We start from the raw sequence: 20,596 nt of genomic DNA on the forward strand, positions 1-20,596 counted from the left end.
TCTAGCTTGTGGTCTACCACTTTGTGCCCCAAACATCCATTGTCTTTTGGTGACCACTGGCAAACTGATAACTCCTAGCTTCTCTCCTGAGCCATGCTCTTCCATGTGGCTCCAGTTGTATTCTCCTGTTTCCTAGTCATACCTGTTCTTAGTAAATGTGGACTCCTGTCCATGAAAAGAAGTGTGCAATATAAAGTTGTTCAACATGGACATACTATAAGGACATTCAATGTTAGTAGGAGCTCATGCTTACTTTCAGCAAAGTTCTGTGTTTGATTGCCATCACCACCGGAATCTTCTTCCTGTGCAAGAAAAATAGGAATATGACTAGTCTTTGGAGATCAATATACACAGGGATCCAACACATCTAGTTTACCTTAATTATTATATACAACCACATGACCACTGTTTTAGCTTAGTAAGTTGAGCTTATGGTTAGTGTGAAATATCTGAAAGATTCAGGACTCGGGGATGTAAGCAAAGAGGAACTGCAGCCACATTTTTTTTTTTAAAGCCAAGCGACAACCAAACATTTTTTTATTTAACTTTTTGTTCATCTAATTCATTTTTTCTTTTTCTTTTTCTTTTTTTCTTTTTTTATAGAAAAAGAAGGGTTACCACCTGTGACAAGTTTTTATTGCTGTGTAACTCTAAATTGATGATTTATAAACGCGATTAACCACCTCTGCTCCAAAAGATTTTACCCCCTTCATGACCAGGTAATTGTGCGGTCCTAAAACACTGTACACCAACAAAATTTATATCATTTTATTCACACAAATAGAACTTTCTTTTGGTGGTATTTGATCACCACTGGGGTGTTTATTTTTATTATATAAACAAAAAAAGGCTGAAAATTTTGAAAAAAAACCCCCAAGATTTTCTACTTTCTGCTATAAAACGTATCCAATAAAAAAACTAAAACTAATCAAATGTCCTCATAATGTTGATGATATACGTAGAAAAAGTGGCACGGGTGCGTAAAACAATGTTCTGTACGCCGCTGCGTCACCGGTGGCTAGCATGCGCACAATCCCACCGCGCGCTGCTGGAGCATACCTGCGGGTCCTGCAGACTCGATGTCCACTGGTGGCCTGCGATCGTGACATGGAGAGGTAGAACAGGCTGATGTAAACAAGGCATTTCCCTGTTCTGCCTAGCAACATGACAGGGATCTACTGCTCCCAGTGATCGGGAGCAGTGATCTCTGTCATGTTCTAATGAGCCCACCCCCTCTACAGATAGAACACGCCCAGGGAACACACTTGATCATCCCCTAGTGTTTAACCCCTTCCCTGGCAGTGACATTTACACAGTAATCAGTGCATTTTTATAGCACTGATCGCTGTATAAATGCCAATGGTCCCAAAATAGTGTCAAAAGTGCCTGATCTGTCTGCCGCAATGTAGCAGTCATGATAAAAATCGCAGATTACTAATAAAAAAAAGTTAATAATAAAAATGCCATATATCTATCCCCTATTTTGTAGACATAATTTTTGCTCAAACCAATCAATATACACTTATTGAGATTCTTTTTTACCAAAAATATGTAGAAGAATACATATCGGCCTGAAATGAGGAAGAAATTCGTTTTTTTTAGATATATTTTGGAGATATTTATTATAGCAAAAAGTAAAAAATATTGCTTTTTCTTTTCAAAATGTTTGCTTTTTTTTGTTTATAGCTCAAAAAATAAAAACCGCAGAGGTAATCAAATACCACCAAAAGAAAGCTCTGTTTGTGGGAAAAAAGGGACATCAATTTTGTTAGGATACAATGTTGCACGACCGCGCAATTGTCAGTTAAAGAGATGCAGTGCCGAATCGCAAAAAAGGGCTTGGTCAGGAAGGGGGTAAATCCTTCTGGGGCTGACGTGGTTAAATACATGTACAAAACTGTAAAACAACTGCCATATTGACTGGAAATTGGCTGGGGAGGTATTAAAGCAGATCCTCAGTGCATCCGAGCACCACAAACCATGCTTTATTTCTGAGAAAACACTTTGAAAAACACTCCTCCTAGCATTTCTGGACGTGGCCATCTTGAGTAAGGGCAAACCAATAATTTAGCATTTACTTCTTGGAATCCATCTGCCCTTAGCTCAAGCATGCACGCAATGTGACAATGTGCTTAGCTGAGAAACCCCCCCCCCCTTCTCTCCACCCCTCCTGAAGATTTCTGGGATGTATGGCATCATTTGGCTAGGCAAGAAACCAGGAAGTAACTGAATAAAAGTAAAAAAAAAAAGTTTAAACCAAGAAAATATGATATATTTTCCTATCTACAGTATTTACTAATGCTAGCGGCATGAGGGTTAAAAATAACCCTCTGAGCCCCTCTCTCTCTCAGCCCCCATCTCTCTGTCAGTCGCCCCCCTATCTCTCAGCCCCCCTCTCTCTCAGCCCCCCCTCTCTCTCAGCCACCCTCTCTGTTGGCCCCCCTCTCTGTCAGCCCCCCTCTCTCTGTTGCCCCCCCTCTCTCTCAGACCCCCTTTCTCTGTCAGTCCCCCCTCTCTCTCAGCCCCTCTCTTTGAGCCCCCCTCTCTTAGTCCCACTCTCTCTCTCTCTCTCTCTCAGCCACCCTCACTGTCTACCATCCTCTCTCTGAGCCCCTCTCTATTTCAGCCCCCTATCTCTCTGTCAGTAGCCCCCCTCTCTCTCTCTCAGCCCCACTTCTCTCTCTCTCTCAGCCCCACTTCTCTCTCTCTTAGCCCCCACCACCCTACCTGATTCAAGCAGAAACACTGTACATACTGACTCCTACCACCATGGCCACTTCAAATCACTGAAGTGATCATGCTGGCTTAAAGATAATATGGCGGATACTACTTTCTCCTGCCTATTCGCTATTGAAAGGGCACATAGGATCCCTTCCAGAACACCACCTCCAGGGGCACATCCACGCCCGACGATTGCACGTATTCTACATTTCAGAGATCGTAAAAATATTCTCCGTGCTGCAAGGTCAATGGGAGAATTATAGTTTAATGGCAACCAAATCTCTATGTATCCTGACTTCTCTGCAGCTACTCAGAAGCAACGTGCTAGTTTCAGAAAAAAAAGACTCCGGGATTTACAAATGACATGCAGTATGCTTTACCCTGCAAAATTACAAGTGGTCGATAGGGGCAAGGTGTATTTTTTCAACACTCCTACGGATGCCTCACACTGGTTGGATGCTAGAGGGTCCTCCAGCCCTGCTGCACATCGTTGATTGTTGTATGCCTTTTGCTGTCTGATGCTGGCAATTTCAACCTGAAACCTCGTTTTACACTGTTCATAACTGTTCAAATGTAAGGACAGATACAGTTGGATATAAATCTGATAGTTGAGACTCCTGTTGGTTAATTTGATTCCTTTCTCGACATACTGTATTATCTTTACAGGATTCATGTTAATATGCTCATGTTGCTTATGCACTTTTCTTAGAGGTCATAGTCCAATATGAATATGAGGTGCCCTAACATTGTTCATGACTGTCTCATGAAATTACTTTTCTAGTGAAAGTCCCATGCTTATCTATGTGTCCCCTAGACTACAATATTGCACTTTTATTTTTAGTTTCTCTTGTTTTCCCATCTGGATTTCTTTTACCCCATACCTTTTTTGGGCTGTTTGTTCTGCGGTAGTTTCATGTACCCGTGTGTGCAGCTGCGGAACAATTGCTGCTCTACAGGGCAGTACTGTGTTTTTTCTGGGGCCACTATGTACTGATACGCAGCTCCTATTTTTCCCTAAAAGACCCCCGTACCCCCGAGGTCACTTACATTTTCAGTTATGGGATACAGGCACTCAACATGTTGGGGTTGTGTGCAGGGAGGGAGGGGTTGGGTGTTAGTTTTTTGTTGTTTTGTGATGTGTGCTATTATGCCATTTGTGCTTATGTCTATACAGGCCACGCTGAAAGCTGTGCTAGTAGGAGATCATCAGAGTGAACTATGATCCTATATTGTTAATAAGTTGCTCATATGCTATTTATCCTGTGCGTTTATGCCTATGGTATATATGTATTCATGGCTAACAAAATAAGCTTATTATCATGGAATGTGAGAGGCTTAAACTCAAAGGTGAAGCGATCTTTAGTATTTCATTATATTAAGTGGTACAAACCCCATATAGTCCTATTACAGGAGACTCATTTACAGGGCTTCAGAGTCTTAGTTTTGAAAAGAGCAAACATGAATGTTATTCATGCGGAATACTCCACATATTCTAGAGGAGTAGCTATTTTGGTTACAAAAAAGATGGCTGCTCATATCTTACATATCAAGCTTGAGACTAAGGGCAGATATGCCATCTTGGTTTGTATACTTAATGTGTGCTTAACGTTGGTGTGTGTTTATATCCCACATCCATTTTATTCCCTGGTATTGGAGGAGGTTCTGATAGTGGCTGTAACGATAGCACAGGGGCCTGTACTATTTTCGGGAGATTTTAATGCAGTGTCAGATGTGACCAGATGTGACTCTGGACAGGCATGAATGTATCTCAGGATCATATCCGGTGCTTTCCTCCTGGCTGGAGAGCTATGCACTCACTGATGTTTGACAACATAAAAATCCTGGGGTCAGAGAATACTCCTGCCACTCGGAGACACATAAGACACTATCGATAATAGATATGCTGCTTTCCACAATGGAGGGCCTTCCACTATCATCCAACGTTAGATACCTGTTGAGAGCTTTATAGGATCACTCACCAGTGGAAGCCACAGTAGACTTAAATGCTGGCCAAGGGAAAACACAATGGCACATGAATGCTCAATGGCTACAGGAAGCACTTATTACCATAAAATACAAAACAGCTATCGCTAATTACTGGAGGGAGAACAGTGTAGATACTCCTGTCTCTAACCAATGGGAGGCATTTAAAGCGACCCTTAGGGGAGTCTTGAACAGAGAGGTTAGGGATTTTTCTAGGGCTCTGGGCTCGGATGTAGTGAAGGCAGAACATAAAGCTACTTTAGCAGAAAATTTATACAAGACATTTCCCCCAATACCTACAAGACATGACAGGAAGAAACAAGACAATTGTAGGTTATTACTAACACAACAGAATACTAAAAAACAACTACACCAAAGCTGGACCATTTTTGAGTTGGGGGACAAGAGTGGGCACTTGCTGCCTTTTTTGAGAAACCTGCTTATACCCCAGTAATGCAAATTAGAAATTTGGAGGGCAATACCTTTCAGGAACCTCAGGGGATCTTGAATACATTTATGGAGTTTTATGAGACCCTTTATTAATCCCAGACTCAACAAATGGATCGGGGAATAGCATCTTATTTAGATGCTATGGCACTGACCACATTGAGTTTAGAGGATAGTAATATTTTAGAGAAAACCATAACACAGGAAGAAATAGGTGGTGCCATAGCCCCTTTCAAACCCTGTAAGTCACCAGGTTTGGATGGATTACTGGCTGAATTGTATCAACTACATAAGGAGGATCTGGTACCACATCTACAAAGGGTTGTCATAGCAGCAGAAAAAGAGGGAATACTTCCAAGATCCACGAGAGAAGCCTTGATTGTGGTACTTCCCAAGCCTGGGAAAGATCCACTGGAATGCGAATCCTATAGACCTATAGATCTACCAAAACACCCAGATCCTTCATCACCATTGAGTCCCCCAGTTGTACCCCCCTAGTATGTATGATGAAGGCATATTCTTAGCCCCAATGGCGTACCAAGTGGGGGGCGGGGGGGGGGGGGCAGGACCACCCCGGGTGCAACACACTGGAGACAGCGTGTTTAGGCAGTGGTATGGTGACAGGCAGGTAAGAGTAGGGAGAGGCGAGCTGCAGTGGCATTGAAGGGGGGGCAAGGGGGGTGGGGGGTGCAGGGTGGCACCACTCCACCAACCATCCCCTTCTCTCATGGCCACAGGCTCTCTGAGCGGTCCTGGATGTCACACAGGCACAGCTGAGCAGAGTGAAGCCACCTCCCCCTCCTCTCTGTTTATGTTTACACAGGGGGAAGGGACCTGCTGTGCATGTGCCGCCCCGATCTAAGGTACTGAATGGGGGAGTCTGCACTGAAGGGGGGTTCTGCACTGAAGGGAGGGGGTCTGCACTGAAGGGCGGGTCTGCACTGAAGGGGGGGTCTGCACTGAAGGGGGGTCTGAAATGAAGGGAGGGGGGTCTGCACTGAAGGGGGGGTCTGTGTAACATGCAGTCGGTCCAGATCTGTGGGGGGCTGTAAAGGGGTGCAGGGGGCAGTGTAATGTAAAGGGGTCCAGAGATGCAGGGTACTGTGTGTGTAATGTAAAGGGATCCAGAGTTGCAGGGTGCTGTGTAATGTAAAGGGGTCCAGAGGTGCAGGGTGCTGTGTAATGTAAAGGGGCCCAGAGATGCAGGGTGCTGTGTAATGTGAAGGAGTCCAGTGATGCAGGGTGCTTTGTAAAGTAAAGGGGTCCAGAGTGCAGGAGGCTGTGTAATGTAAAGGGGCCCAGAGGTGCAGGGGGCTGTGTAATGTATAGGGGTCCAGAGGTGCAGGGTGCTGTGTAATGTAAAGGGGCCCAGAGCTGCAGGGTGCTGTGTAATATAAAGGGGTCGAGTGATGCAGGGTGCTGTGTAATGTAAAGGGGGCCAGAAGTGCAGGGTGCTGTATAATGTAAAGGGGTCCAGAGGTGCAGTTGTGGAGAGGGGGTGCTCAGTAGTGGCAAAGAGATACTGCGGGATGCAGAAGTATGCAGGGGGCACAGTGGGGTGTTTTTACATTTTAACATGGGGGGGGGAGTGCCAGATATAGGATCCGCCCCGAGTGCCAAATTCTCTAGATACGCCCCTGCTTAGTCCCCAAGTGCATAACTTTACATTTATCAACATTAAATCTCATTTGCCACTTAGTTGCCCAATTAGTGTATTGAGGTTGGCTTGTAAATTGGTGACATCCTGTAAGGATATTATTCCACTGCATCTATCCATACCAGACCCAAATGGGCTGGGGGAACCCATGTCGTTTTTCTCAAGCCGGGACCCGACAATACATTACAGCCGCAAGCAGTTTTAAATTACTTTTTTCCCTTTAGAAATGTCATCTTGGTACTGTTCTAAACATAGGAAAACTGTGTCACTTTACAGGCATAATATAGACACCCCCCAGGCACGATATTTAAAGTAATATTTAATTTTTATTGTTTCACTTTAAGCATTATTAAAATCACTGCTCCTGAAAAAACGTCCGTGTCTAAAACGTTTTCCTGCATTGATACATGTACACGTGGTCACAGCAAATTCCGACCGTTAAGAACGTGGTGACGTACAACACGTACGGCGGGACTAGAAAAAGGAAGTTCAATACCCATTAGCCAATAGCTTTCATCTCCTAGTTGAATCTGAGCATGTGTGAGTTTTTGCACGTCGGAATTGCATACACACAATGGGAATTTCCGATACAAAGTTTTTCCGTCTGAAAAATTGAGAACATGCTCTCAAATTTTTGCTGGTGGGAATTCGGCCAGCTAAATTCCGATGGAGCATACACACAGTCGCATTTTCTGATGAAAGGTTCCCATCAATCTTTTGCTGGTCCAAATTCCGACATACCAGCATAAGACTATTGCTCTTTTATGTCCACAAATTCATTGCCATTAACCACCTTCAGACCGGACCATTTTGCTGGTAAATGACCAGAGGTCTTTTTACAATTTGGCACTGCGCTGCTTTAACTGGTAATTGCGCGGTCATGCAATGTTGTACCCAAACAAAATTTGCGTCCTTTTCTTCCCACAAATAGAGCTTTCTTTTGATGGTATTTGATTGCCTCTGCGATTTTTATTTTTTGCGATATAAACGTAAAAAGACCGCAAATTTTAAAAAAAAAATGATATTTTCTACTTTTTGTTATTAGAAAAATCCAATAAACTCAATTTTAGTCATACATTTAGGCCAAAATGTATTCAGCCACATGTCTTTGGTAAAAAAAAAGTCAATAATTGTATATTTATTGGTTTGCGCAAAAGTTGTCACATCTACAAACTAAGGTACGTTTTCTGGAATTTACGCAGCTTTTAGTTTACGACTGCCTATCTCATTTCTTGAGGTGCTAAAATGGCAGGGCAGTACAAAACCCCCCCAAATGACCCCATTTTGGAAAGTAGACACCCTAAGGAAATTGATAAGTGGCATGTTGAGCCCATTGAATATTTTATTTTTTTGCCTCAAGCGATTGAATAATGACAAAAAATATATATTTTTTTTTTTTACACAAAGTTGTCACTAAATGATATATTGCTCACACATGCTATGGGCATATGTGAAATGACACCCCAAAATAAATTCTGCTGCTTCTCCTGAGTACGGGGATACCACATATGTGGGACTTTTTGGGAGCCTAGCCGCGTACGGGGCCCCGAAAACCAAGCACCGCCTTCAGGCTTTCTAAGGGCGTTACAGTTTTGAAGGCCATAAAATGCCAAGATGGCACAAACCCCCCCCCCCAAATGACCCCATTTTGGAAAGTAGACACCCCTAAATTTAGGGGTACACTAGTGAGACTAGGTAATAAATGGCGGGTGCCCTGAAACTATAAAAAAAATAACTAACCAACCAGCGTCACCTGTAACAGTTATATGGTGATCACTGGTGAAAGGGTTAACTAGGGGGCAATCAGGGGGCTTTATGCGGTAGTATATGGGGGTCCCTGGCGCTATAAAAAGCTGCGGCGAACCTAAATACCTACCTGCCTAACTAGCGTCACCTGTGACACTAATACAGTGATCAGAAAAACGATCGCTTATTAGGCTGGGTTCACACTGGAGCGATGTGGGAACGCCACGAATGCGCGGCGGGTTCCCGCATCGCATGCCTCCCGGCGGCAGTTCACACTGCCCTATGCGAACTGCTGGGAGTGTCAGTGAAATGTTAATGACACCCCCAGATCAGTTCGCATATCGCAGTGCGATCTGCAAACTCGGATCGCATGGTGTGAACACCCATGCGATCCGATTCTGCTGCGGACCAAAAAAAGGGTCCCGTGCGAGTTTGCGGCGGGTGCGGCGGGTGCGACACGAATTCAGCCATACTATCTGTATGGCTGAACTCGAATCACACAGAGATCGGATGTGATTTGCACTGCAGTGCGGTGCGAATCACATCCGTTCTCATAAACCGCTGCAATGTGAACCCAGCCTTAGTGACACTGGCGACGGGGGGTGATCACGGGGTTAAACCTTTATTGGGGGGGTTAGGGGGGTACCTTAGAACTGAAGGGGGCTAACCCTAACTGCCCTAACAGTTATTACAGTGACAAATGACACCCGCCGGGTGATCAGGGGGTTAAACCTTTATTAGGTAATAAATGGCGGGTGCCCTGAAACTATAAAAAAATAACTAACCAACCAGCGTCACCTGTAACAGTTATATGGTGATCACTGGTGAAAGGGTTAACTAGGGGGAAATCAGGGGGCTTTATGCGGTAGTATATGGGGGTCCCTGGCGCTATAAAAAGCTGCGGCGAACCTAAATACCTACCTGCCTAACTAGCGTCACCTGTGACACTAATACAGCGATCAGAAAAATGATCGCTTATTAGGCTGGGTTCACACTGGAGCGATGCGGGAACGCCACGAATCCGCGGCGGGTTCCCGCATCGCATGCCTCCCGGCGGCAGTTCACACTGCCCTATGCGAACTGCTGGGAGTGTCAGTGAAATGTTAATGACACCGCCAGATCAGTTCGCATATCGCAGTGCGATCTGCAAACTCGGATCGCATGGTGTGAACACCGATGCGATCCGATTCTGCTGCGGGCCAAAAAAAGGGTCCCGTGCGAATTTGCGGCGGGTGCGGCGGGTGCGACACGAATTCAGCCATACTATCTGTATACTATCTGTATGGCTGAACTCGAATCGCACAGAGATCGGATGTGATTTGCACTGCAGTGCGGTGCGAATCACATTCGTTCTCATAAACCGCTGCAATGTGAACCCAGCCTTAGTGATACTGGCGAGGGGGGGTGATCACGGGGTTAAACCTTTATTGGGGGGGTTAGGGGGGCACATTAGAACTAAAGGGGGATAACCCTAACTGCCCTAACAGTTATTACAGTCACAAATGACACCAATGCAAAAAAAAAAAAAAAAAGCAATTGGTGTCACTGTGACTGGGGGGGCAAGGGTAATTGGGGGGTGATCGGGGGGTAAAGGGGGGGTGTGAGTGTGCCTGGCATGTTCTACTGTGTAGTGTAGTGCTTGTGCAACTCACCGATGCTCTCTCCTCGGTGCCGGAACGAAAAATACCGACACGGAGGAGAGATTACATCACTTCCTCTCCTGTGTTTACATTACAGGAGAGGAAGTGATATCACCGGACATTTTCATTCGTCGGGAGCGATCGCGAGGGGGTGGCCATGAATGAATGGCCGTCCCCTCGTCCGGGATCGCTCCCGAACGAATACCGACCGCCGCAGGCACCGGGCGGGGGCCCGATCGGGCCCCCGACCCGCGGGCAGGCAAGGACGTACATGTAAGCCCTTATGCCTGCCCGTGCCATTCTGTCGACGTACATCGTCGTGCGGCGGTCGGCAAGTGGTTAATTGGATTAGAAGAGATTGCGTCACATTGTCTTCTTGGAAGGGCCCGGTCAACGCCAATGTTACATTGTACAAAGTGACTTATGAAGCTAGGGGATGCCCAAAAAAATGTAATAAAGTTTGGGGCAAATGGGTTGACTCTAAAGCAGTGGTCATCAACCCTGTCCTCAGGGCCCACTAACTGACCAGGTTTATGTATTACCTTGGGGAGATGCAGACTAGAATACTGCAATCACTGATCAGCAAATTATATCATATGTGATGTATTTCAGTTATGTTGCAAACCTGGCCTGCTAGTGGGCCCTGTGGACAGGGTTGATGACCATTGACCACTGCTCTAAAGGACACGGTGCCACACAACACTTAAGATTTATTTCTGCAGTTGTATGAGTTGAGGTCTGACTAGAACTAAATAGGATTGATGTGATTTACTGACAGTAGACAAACAATAGCACATGTCACAATGGTTCAGGAGGTACTTCTCCTCTTAAATGTTTTTATTATTTCTTTTTCATCTATATGTTCTACGTTTTAATGTAACCAACAAAAAAAAAGCTATCTGTACAATTAGAACTATTGATATGCACAGTACAGGCCATTTTGATGCAATAAGAATAATGATAACAATGATGTAGTTTGGTGTACACATATGTATGTAAACTGCTTCCACCTTTTCTTTCTGTATATGTGCATTTGGCAATAAAAACCTTTAAAAAAAAAAAAAAAAAAAAAAAACCTCTGTATACTGATTCCATTTCATTTGATCATCCTCTAGTTGTGTTAAATTAATGGACGAGTAGGGAGTGCCACCTCCCTGAAATTCGTTTTTGAAGGTTGGGATGTCTGCGATTGGGAGAGTGAAGTTCCACTTCAACAGTGTAGGCTGAGGTCATATTCTCCCACCCACTATGTCTCAGGGTCCCCTGGGAGGCAGGGAGGAGTAATTGAGCCCATACCTACAGAGCCCAGAGCAGACCTAACTAGTCAAATACTGCTCTCCCAGATTACAGGGAGGCCAAAAATGAAATTTAACAAACAGTAGCTATATGGGGCACTACACAAAAAAAAACCCCACAAGTTATATATTGCAGTTTACTGTAATAGTTTTCTTTTGTAAGATTTTTTTTTGTTTTGTTTTTTCACCTGGTGATCCTGCCAGTAACATACTTCCTGTCCTAGAGTGACAACACTACCGCACTACTTTATATCTATGGAATCGCTATCACCCTAGACCAGTGATGGCGAACCTTGGCACCCCAGATGTTTTGGAACTACATTTCCCATGATGCTCATGCACTCTGCAGTGTAGTGGAGCATCATGGGAAATGTAGTTCCAAAACATCTGGGGTGCCAAGGTTCTCCATCACTGCCCTAGACAGCCCGCTAAATTTGAACTACAAGCGTCCTCCTCTCTTTATTGCCATAACATGGGGGAAGGAGGATTTGCATTTTACATAAGATAACGCAAAGGAAGATAACATTGTTTGAGATTAAACTTGCCATATTTTCATAGAATGCTTAGTCTCCTGGGTTGCAGTGCTACACAAAAGGTTTACTGCTGCTGCTGTTATGATTTACTGGGAAGGTCCTTCTGTTCTGCTAGACCAGCGGTCTTCAAACTGAGGCACAGGGGCCAGATGAAGCCCCTTACTTGCTTTTATTTGACCCTTGGGGCACTATTTCAGCCACTGATACCAACAATGAGGCACAATTGCCTTCACTGGACACCAATGATGGGGCACTATTCCTCCCCCCCCCCCCCATTGACACCATTGATGGGACACAGTTCCTCCTAATTACATCAACAATGGGGCACAATTTATCCCAGTCAGACCAACAACAGGGTCCAATGACACCAGTGAACGGGCACAATTCCTCCCAATGGCGTTGACAATAGGGCCCAATGACGCCAATGATAGGGCACAATTCCTACCACTGACACCAACGACAGGGCACTATTCCCCCCACTGACACCAACGATGGGGCACATTTCCTCCCACTGACACCAATGATGGGGCACAATTCCTCCCACTGACACTAACGATGGGGCATAATTCCTCCCACTGACACCAACGATGGGGCATAATTCCTCCCACTGACACCAACGATGGGACATAATTCCTCCCACTGACACCAACGATGGGGCATAATTCCTCCCACTGACACCAAAGATGGCACGATTCCTCCCACTCACACCAACAATGGGACACAATTTCCCTCCTGACACCAATGATGGGGCACAATCCCCCCCCCCCCCCCACTGACACCAACAATAGGGCCTAACTCCTCCCCCCCCCCCGACACCAAAGCTGGGGCATTGTTTTTTCCCCCACTGATGTTGAGACATTTTCTACTCCCAATGGCCACAGTCTTGCTTTCCTAAAGTCCGAAGGACAGTAAACTGGCCCTTTGTTTAGAACATTTGGAGACCCCCTGTGCTAGACTATTCTGCATTTTGCTAGCTGGTGGAAATTCTGTCCATGGGCGATTCATTATAGCATGGCGATTGTTTAGTATGTGTATATTTTTCCCATAGATGGTTGTCCTGCCTAGACGTGAAGGGAAAATCATAGCTTCATTATTGGCCGTATTGTCTGCTGTGGTATACTTACTCCATATCATTCCACCTGGGGCCCCCTGTAAGTTTGCTTGATTGACCCTTATGCGAGTAGAGGATTATATCCTATATCTAAACATTGGGGACTATACATTTTGCAGCCCAGTATTTTATACATACAGTATATATAATAAATTATTCTATATTTTTCCATTCTTAGTGCGCCATATCATCTATTCAGGATGGTGTCATCAGTTCTATTGTGTGAACATAGTGCAGCTACTTCTGGGCAGTGACTTTATTGTGCCCTCTCCGCCGTACCTGTATGGTTTAGTCCATTTAAATAAGTTGCCTACATGGACCACACAGTTCTATCATTGTGCTGTAAAATATTATTTAGCTCATAATGGTTCTATACCATTCATTTTGCATATTTGGATTCTTGCCCTGGCAGGCTCCACTTGGGTTTGTGCGGGAAGGTTTTTTGGCCAATAGTGCCCCTGTGCCCACCCCAGGCATTGGTGGATGGACATTCCGCTGCATGTACCCACCGGTATGAGCATACAGATTTAACCACTTGCCAATCACTCTATGGCTGAATGACAGCTACAGCACAGCTGGCTACGGTAGTTCTGGGAGGCCGACATATGACGGCTTTCCATGATTGCGCCCGCTGCGCGCCTGCTGTGGAATGTGGGCGGAGCACTCTGTGATCACAGTGTCCTCCGACTCTTTACCATGTGATCAGCTGTGTCAAATCACAGATGATCACTGATGTAAACAGAAGCTGAGAGCATAAGAAGAGGAGAAGAGAGTTGATAACTGGCTTTTGTAGAAGGGACATCTACACTAATAATCAGGGCACTGATTATCAGTGTCCTGAATACCATTGCAGTCCCAATCTGTGATAACATGTGCTGCCAGTCTGTGCCCACCAGTGCTGCCCAGCTGTGTCCACCAGTGCTCTCAATCAGTGTCCATGAGTGTCACCTACCAGTGCCCATCAGTGCTGCCTCTCAGTGCTCATCGGTGCCACCTATCAGTGCCTCCTCATCAGTGGCCATCAGTGCAGCCTCCTCGATGCCCGCCAGTGCCGCTTTATCAGTGCCCATCAGTGCATCCTATCAGTACCCATCAGTGCAGCCTATAAGTGCCCATCGGTGCCTCCTCATCAGTGCCCACCAGTGCAGCCTAATGCCCTGTACACACGGTCAGACTTTCCGACGGAAAATGTGTGATCGGATCGTGTTGTCGGAAAATCCAATCGTGTGTGGGCTCCATCTGACTTTTTCTGTCAGAATTTCCGACACAAAGTCAAAACAAAATCCGATCGTTTAAATTCCGATCATGTGTAGACAATTCCGATAGACAAAGTGCCACGCATGCTCACAATAAATTACAAGACGAAAGCTATTGGCTACTGCCCTCTTTATAGTCCCATTGTACGTGTTTTATGTCACCGCGTTCTGAACGATCGGATTTTCTGACGTGTGTATGCAACACAAGTTTGGGCAAAGTTTCGGAATGTCCGACCGTGTGTACAGGGAATATCAGTGCCCATCAGAACAGCTTCGTCAACGCACATCAGTAATGTGCCCTCTTGTCTGGGTCTTGAGCAAGCCAAATATCTGGCGAAACACGTTGACCCTACAGGCAATAGGAAACGCTCATCTATACTGGACTGATATCATTTTAGTCTGTATATGTGGCTTTATCTATTATTATAGAGCTATATATAGATAATAAGAGGGTATCAGCTTCCCTATTTGTATAGGGTACAATGGCGATGCTTTTATCTTTTTTAACCACTTGAGATCCGCGCTATAGTCAATTGACGGCTACAGCGCGGACCTCCTTTTCCGGGACATCAGTTCCGATCATGGCCAGCACTGCTAGTGCCCACCTGCAACCCTGTCAGTGCCCACCTGCCCCCTGCCAGTGCAACAATAAAAAAAGTAAGTGCCCACCGTCAGTGCCACCCAGCAGTGCCCATAGTGCCATCCAGCAGTGCCCACAGTGCCACCCAGCAGTGCCCACAGTGCCACCCAGCAGTGCCACCCAGCAGTGCCCACAGTGCCACCCAGCAGTGCCCACAATCTGCCTTAACAAAGGTGCTGCACCCGTGCCACATATCCGTGCCCATCAGTGTCATCTACCAGTGCCCAGCAGTGCCGCCCATCAGTGCCCAGCAGTGCCACCTATCAGAGCCACCTATCAGTGCCACCTATCAGTGCCCATCAGTCCCATCTATCAGTGGTACCTATCAGTGCCCATCCGTGCCACCCATCCGTGCCACCCATCTGTGCCACCCATCCGTGCCATCTTATGTGCCCATCTTTGCCCATCAGTGCCGCCTTATCTGTGCCCATCGGTGCTGCCTTATCTGTGCCTATTTGTGCCGCCTTAACTATGCCTATCAGTGCCCACCAGTGCAGCCTATCAGTGCCCACCAATGCAGCCTATCAGTGCCCACCAATGCAGCCCATCAGTGCCCACCAGTGCAGCCTATCAGTGCCACCTCATCAGCGCACTTCAATGAAGGAGAAAAATGACCCGTTTGCAAAATTTTATAACAAACTTTTAAACATGATTTTTTTTTTGCATCTTTTTTTGTTTGTTTAGCAAAAAATAAAACTCCGAGCTGTAACTAAATACCACCAAAAGAAAGCTCTATTTGTGGGAAAAAAATGATAAAAATTTCATTTGGGTACAGTGTTGTATGACCGCGCAATTGTCATTCAAAGTGCATCAGCGCTGAAAGCTGAAAATTGCTCTGGGACTGAGGGGGGTTTAAGTGCCCAGTAAGCAAGTGGTTAATATTGTATAATAAAAATTATATTTTATTGTCTCCTGTGGTTTGCCCCTATAGTCCGCATTCTTAGGCAGCTGGAGATTGTTTACTTATCCTTTTCTACCTCCGTAACGTAACGTCTGTTGCTTTCTGACGCCGATACCTTACCTCGCTGGTTAGGCTGGAGGAGTCTGAACTGCTGGATAATTGAAGATCTGTAAAAAAAAAAAAAAAAATTACAGCATATAAAACAAATCACTATTGATGAAAAAGCCATATTCAATTCTTTTTTCCTGACTTCCCTGAATTACCGGTAAGAGTTATTTTCATTTATTTTTAATTCTTTGTGTACAGTATATTGACCACAGTACAGGATGAAGAGACCAGCTTTCAAAGACAATAAACTTTATTCAAAATGATTATTTTTTTTATTTTTTATTTTTATTAAAACTAAAACTTATTTTTCACTCCAGAAAAAAAAACACTTCAAGCTTTGTAGCAATAAATAGGATGTCAGGAATTAGTTTACTATGTTAGGTTATGGCAGCTGAAATTAGGTGCGATATTTATGGTGCTTTTTCACCCAAAAAAATGAATCGATCACATCCGAACAATGCAATCCCAATTGGTCCAGCTTTGATTACTGGGCTCTCCCACTCTTCCCGGGAGCCAGGACTATATCTTCCAGGTATTGTTCTTTAGCACACTTTTTTTGTGGTTTTTGTTTTCAACATTCCCTTGCTGTGTTTTTGTTGTTGACCCAGTTTATACCTATATTTTATTAACTATCCTATTCATCTTCACACGATGGAGTTCACCATTGTTGGAGCATTTCCATTGCTCCTAACATGTTTTCACCATCTTACATTCCCTAAATTTGTGCCGCACTTTTGTTAAGTCCACTCACCTCACATCTCAGTCACTCCAGACACCCCATTCTATCACACTTACACTCACATATTTAAGTATTCATCGTAGGGTGATGATCACTTTTGGTTTATATTTATGGTACACAGCCTCATCGCGATAACGCACGCTCTGTCTGCCTCAGCTCCCGTATCGGTTGACACTCCCGGCTACCTCCGTTGTCCGTGGCTGCGCCTCTTGCCATTCCATGACCCGTGAGTATGGGTACTCGTTCTGGATACATTGTTCCTGTTCCCTCCATTTTTTTCTCATTTATTATACAAACCTGACTAACTGTCGGCACACCATTTCTTGTCCCACAGATATTCATCACATTATCAGCTCCTGATGAGTGGCAATATAGCCACGAAACGCGTAGAGCTTCAAATACTACGAATTACATTTAAACATGCAGTTTTACTAAACTCTGGAATGTTTTTACTTAATTCTATTGATTTTTACTGTGTGCAATATGCCTATATACAAGGCCAATGCTTTTGATGTACGAACTGTGGGATTGATGTTTTTGATGTACAATACTTCAATATATTTACTATTTATGATGGATCATGGATCATACAATGTGTATCTTTGTGCCCTATGCTATACATTTAATATATAAGTTAATAAATTTATATTATTGATTTTTGTTGCTCTTCTGTTTTTTGCTTCCAAAATCGCATGCTTTGTCAAAGTCCCAACCTTTTCTTTTTACCGGACTATATCAGAGGGCTCCAGGATGGTGAGCGGGAGGAGACCAAGGAACATTTGGTACAGAGCAAGTCGGTCAGTAGGTCCCAGCCAATGATTTATGGCCGGTACCTGCTGATCGACTTAGCGAATCATAGTACAGAGCCCTGTGTTTACTAACAACACAGGGCTCTGTACATGGAGCAGATATGTGGCTGTGTTTTTCTCCCTGCAAAGCAGGGAGAAAAATCAGCCACATTGATTAATAAAAGCAGAACATAATACACACATTACACATTGTTGGGCATACAGTTAACCTGTCAAAGAGGGAAATTCCCCCATATGGGGTTTTCTAGGGAGCAAATAATAAAAAAATAAAAAGACGAAAAAAATGGAAAGGAATAGGAATAGACTTCAATTTTATTAGACAAAATATCAAAATGATAGTGAATGTGGTTGGATAATTGGTTAAAATAAGAGCTGTGGTATAAGAGATATAAACATTAAAGCACCAGCGCAAGTGGGAGCATTTGCAACATATATTAATGTACAATAGTCAAGTGCTACAATGATGGTAAAACTGACGTGTTTCGACCCCACCGGGTCTTCTTCAGAGGATTTGTATGCTGTAAAAGCAGTATCATAAATTGAAGTGCATGCAAGAAAAAAACACAAAATGTGGTATAATAAAACCTGACCACTATAACTACATCATATTATCTTTATAATTACCACTTGCATCGTGTTGCACAGTGTCTCCTGGACCTATATTGTCAGGGTAGAGTCCCTCATCAGATCCTACCAAAGACCCCCGGCCGGTAGGGCACACCAGGGGGGGGGGGCAGCAGACCATCCCGGTGTGGCTTACGAGGAGTCACAGCATTAGGTTCCCAAAATCCCTGTTGGGTAGCCGAGGGCAAGAGGCGCACCTGTGGTTGAGCATCAAATATCACCTGCATCAGTCTCCTAATTAATATAGACATTGTCAATGTGATAGACATGGGTGTCTTAAAATGAATAATACAAGAAAAAGAGCATATGTATCCAGGGAAACCTAAGGGCTACATTTCAGAGATGTAGGTTTCTTTGGATACATATTCTCTTTTTTCTTGTATTATTAATTTTTAGACACCCATGTCTATAACATTGACAATGTCTATATTAATTAGGAGACTGATGCAGGTGATATTTGATGCTCAACCACAGGTTAGTAGGTTACACAATCATGGGGAAGACTGCTGACTTGGCAGTTGTCCAGAACACAGTCATAGACACTCTCCACAAAGAGGGCAAGTCACAAAAGGTCATTGCTAAAGATGCTGGCTGTTCACAGAGTGCCGTATCCAAGCATTGTAATGGAAAGTTGAGTGGAAAGAAAAAGTGTGGTAGAAAAAGATGCGCAAGCAACAGGGATAACCGCAGCCCTGAGAGGATTGTGAAACAAAGGCCATTCAATTTGGGGGAGATTCACAAGGAGTGGACTACAGATAGTCAGTGCTTCAAGAGCCACAAGACACAGACGTAACCAGGACATGGGCTACAACTGTTGCATTCCTTGTGTCAAGCCACTCCTGAACCAGAGACGACATCAGAAGCGTCTTACCTGGGCTAAGGAGAAAAAGGACTGGGAGGTTGCTCATTGGTCCAAAGTCTTCTTTTTGGATAAAAGCAAATTTTGCATTTCATTTGGAAATCAAGGTCCCAGAGCCTGGAGGAAGAGTGGAGAGGCACAGAATCCAATGAGGTCCAGTGTGAAGTTTCCATATTCAGTGATGATTTGGGGAGTCATGTCATCTGCTGGCGTTGGTCCACTGTGTTTTATCAAGTCTCAAGTTAGCGCAACCCTCCACCAGGAAATTCTAGAGCACTTCATGCTTCCCTCTGCTGACCAGCTTTATGGAGATGCTGATTTCATTTTCCAGCAGGACTTGGCACCTGCCCACACTGCCAAAAGCGCCAATACCTGGTTTAATGATCATGGTATCACTGTGCTTGATTGGCCAACAAACTCGCCTGAACTAAACCCCATAGAGAATCTGTGGGGTATTGTCAAGAGGAAGATGAGAGACACCAGACCCAACAATACAGATGAGCTGAAGGCCGCTATCAAAGCAGCCTGGGCTTCCATAACACCTCAGCAGTGCCACCGGCTGATCTCCTCCATGCCACACCGCATTGATGCAGAAATTCATGCAAAAGGAGCCCCGACCAAGTATTGAGTGCAAACTATACTGTACATGGACATACTTTTCAGTAAGCCAATTTTTCTGAGGTGCTTAATTTTGGGTTTTCACTAGCTGTAAGCCATAATAATCAAAAATAGTAGAAAGAAATGCTTGAAATATATCACTATGTGTGTAATGAATCTATAAAATATATGAATTTCACCTTTTTAGCTAAATTACTGAAATAAATGAACTTTTTGATGATATTAAAAAATTTTGAGATGCACCTGTATATCCCATAGTTTGTAGACACTATAACTTTCACGGAAGCCAATCAATATACGCTAATGGCCTGTACACGCGACCGGTTACCCGTTGGAATAAACTCTGAAGGTTTTTCCGACAGAATTCCGTTGGAACTGTCTTGCGTACACGCGGTTACACCAAAGTCCGATTGTCAAGAACGTGGTGACGTACAACATGTACGACGGGACTAGAAAAAGGAAGTTCAATAGCCAGTAGTCAATAGCTCCCGTCTCGTACTTGCTTCAGAGCATGCGTCGTTTTTTGGTACGTTCGGAACAGCATACAGACGAGCGGTTTTCCCGATAGGAATTGGTTCCGTTGGAAATATTTAGAACATGTTCTATTTCTAGGTCCATCAGAATTTTCGGGAAAAAAAGTCAGATGAGGCATACACACACGATCGGAATATCCAATGAAAAGCTTCCGTCTGACTTTTTCTGTTGGACATTCTGCTCGTGTGTACGCGGCATTACTGGGATTTTTCTTTCCAAAGACATGTAGCAGGATAAATTTTGGCCTAAATTTATGTAGAAATTAAAAAAAAAATTATTGGATATGTTTTATAGCAGAAAGTAAAAAATTATTTTTTTTTTAAAACTTTTCAAAAATCCCAGAGGTGATCAAATACCAATGAAAGAAAGCTCTAT

The 20,596-nt window shown here is 44.3% G+C and overlaps 1 protein-coding gene across 3 annotated transcripts in view; it reads right to left on the reverse strand.

The window, feature by feature from the left end:
• The window catches only part of LOC143975588 (shootin-1-like), a 94,682-nt gene that overhangs the window by 62,287 nt on the left and 11,799 nt on the right, over positions 1–20,596 (reverse strand). For all 3 annotated transcript variants that reach the window (XR_013272399.1, XM_077478055.1, XM_077478056.1), the window contains exons 2-3: positions 16,051–16,097; positions 254–302 (exon numbers count right to left, since the gene is read on the reverse strand). Coding sequence is in view for 1 of the 3 variants with exons in the window: in XM_077478055.1 (XP_077334181.1) it covers positions 254–302; positions 16,051–16,097 (96 nt within the window). In the remaining 2 variants the exon portion in view is untranslated. The remainder of the gene's footprint in view (positions 1–253; positions 303–16,050; positions 16,098–20,596) is intronic.

The sequence above is a fragment of the Lithobates pipiens genome, unplaced genomic scaffold (assembly GCF_037356315.1).
Source record: "Lithobates pipiens isolate NorthernLeopardFrog02 unplaced genomic scaffold, aLitPip1_a1.2 Scaffold_13, whole genome shotgun sequence".
NCBI lineage: Eukaryota > Metazoa > Chordata > Amphibia > Anura > Ranidae > Lithobates > Lithobates pipiens.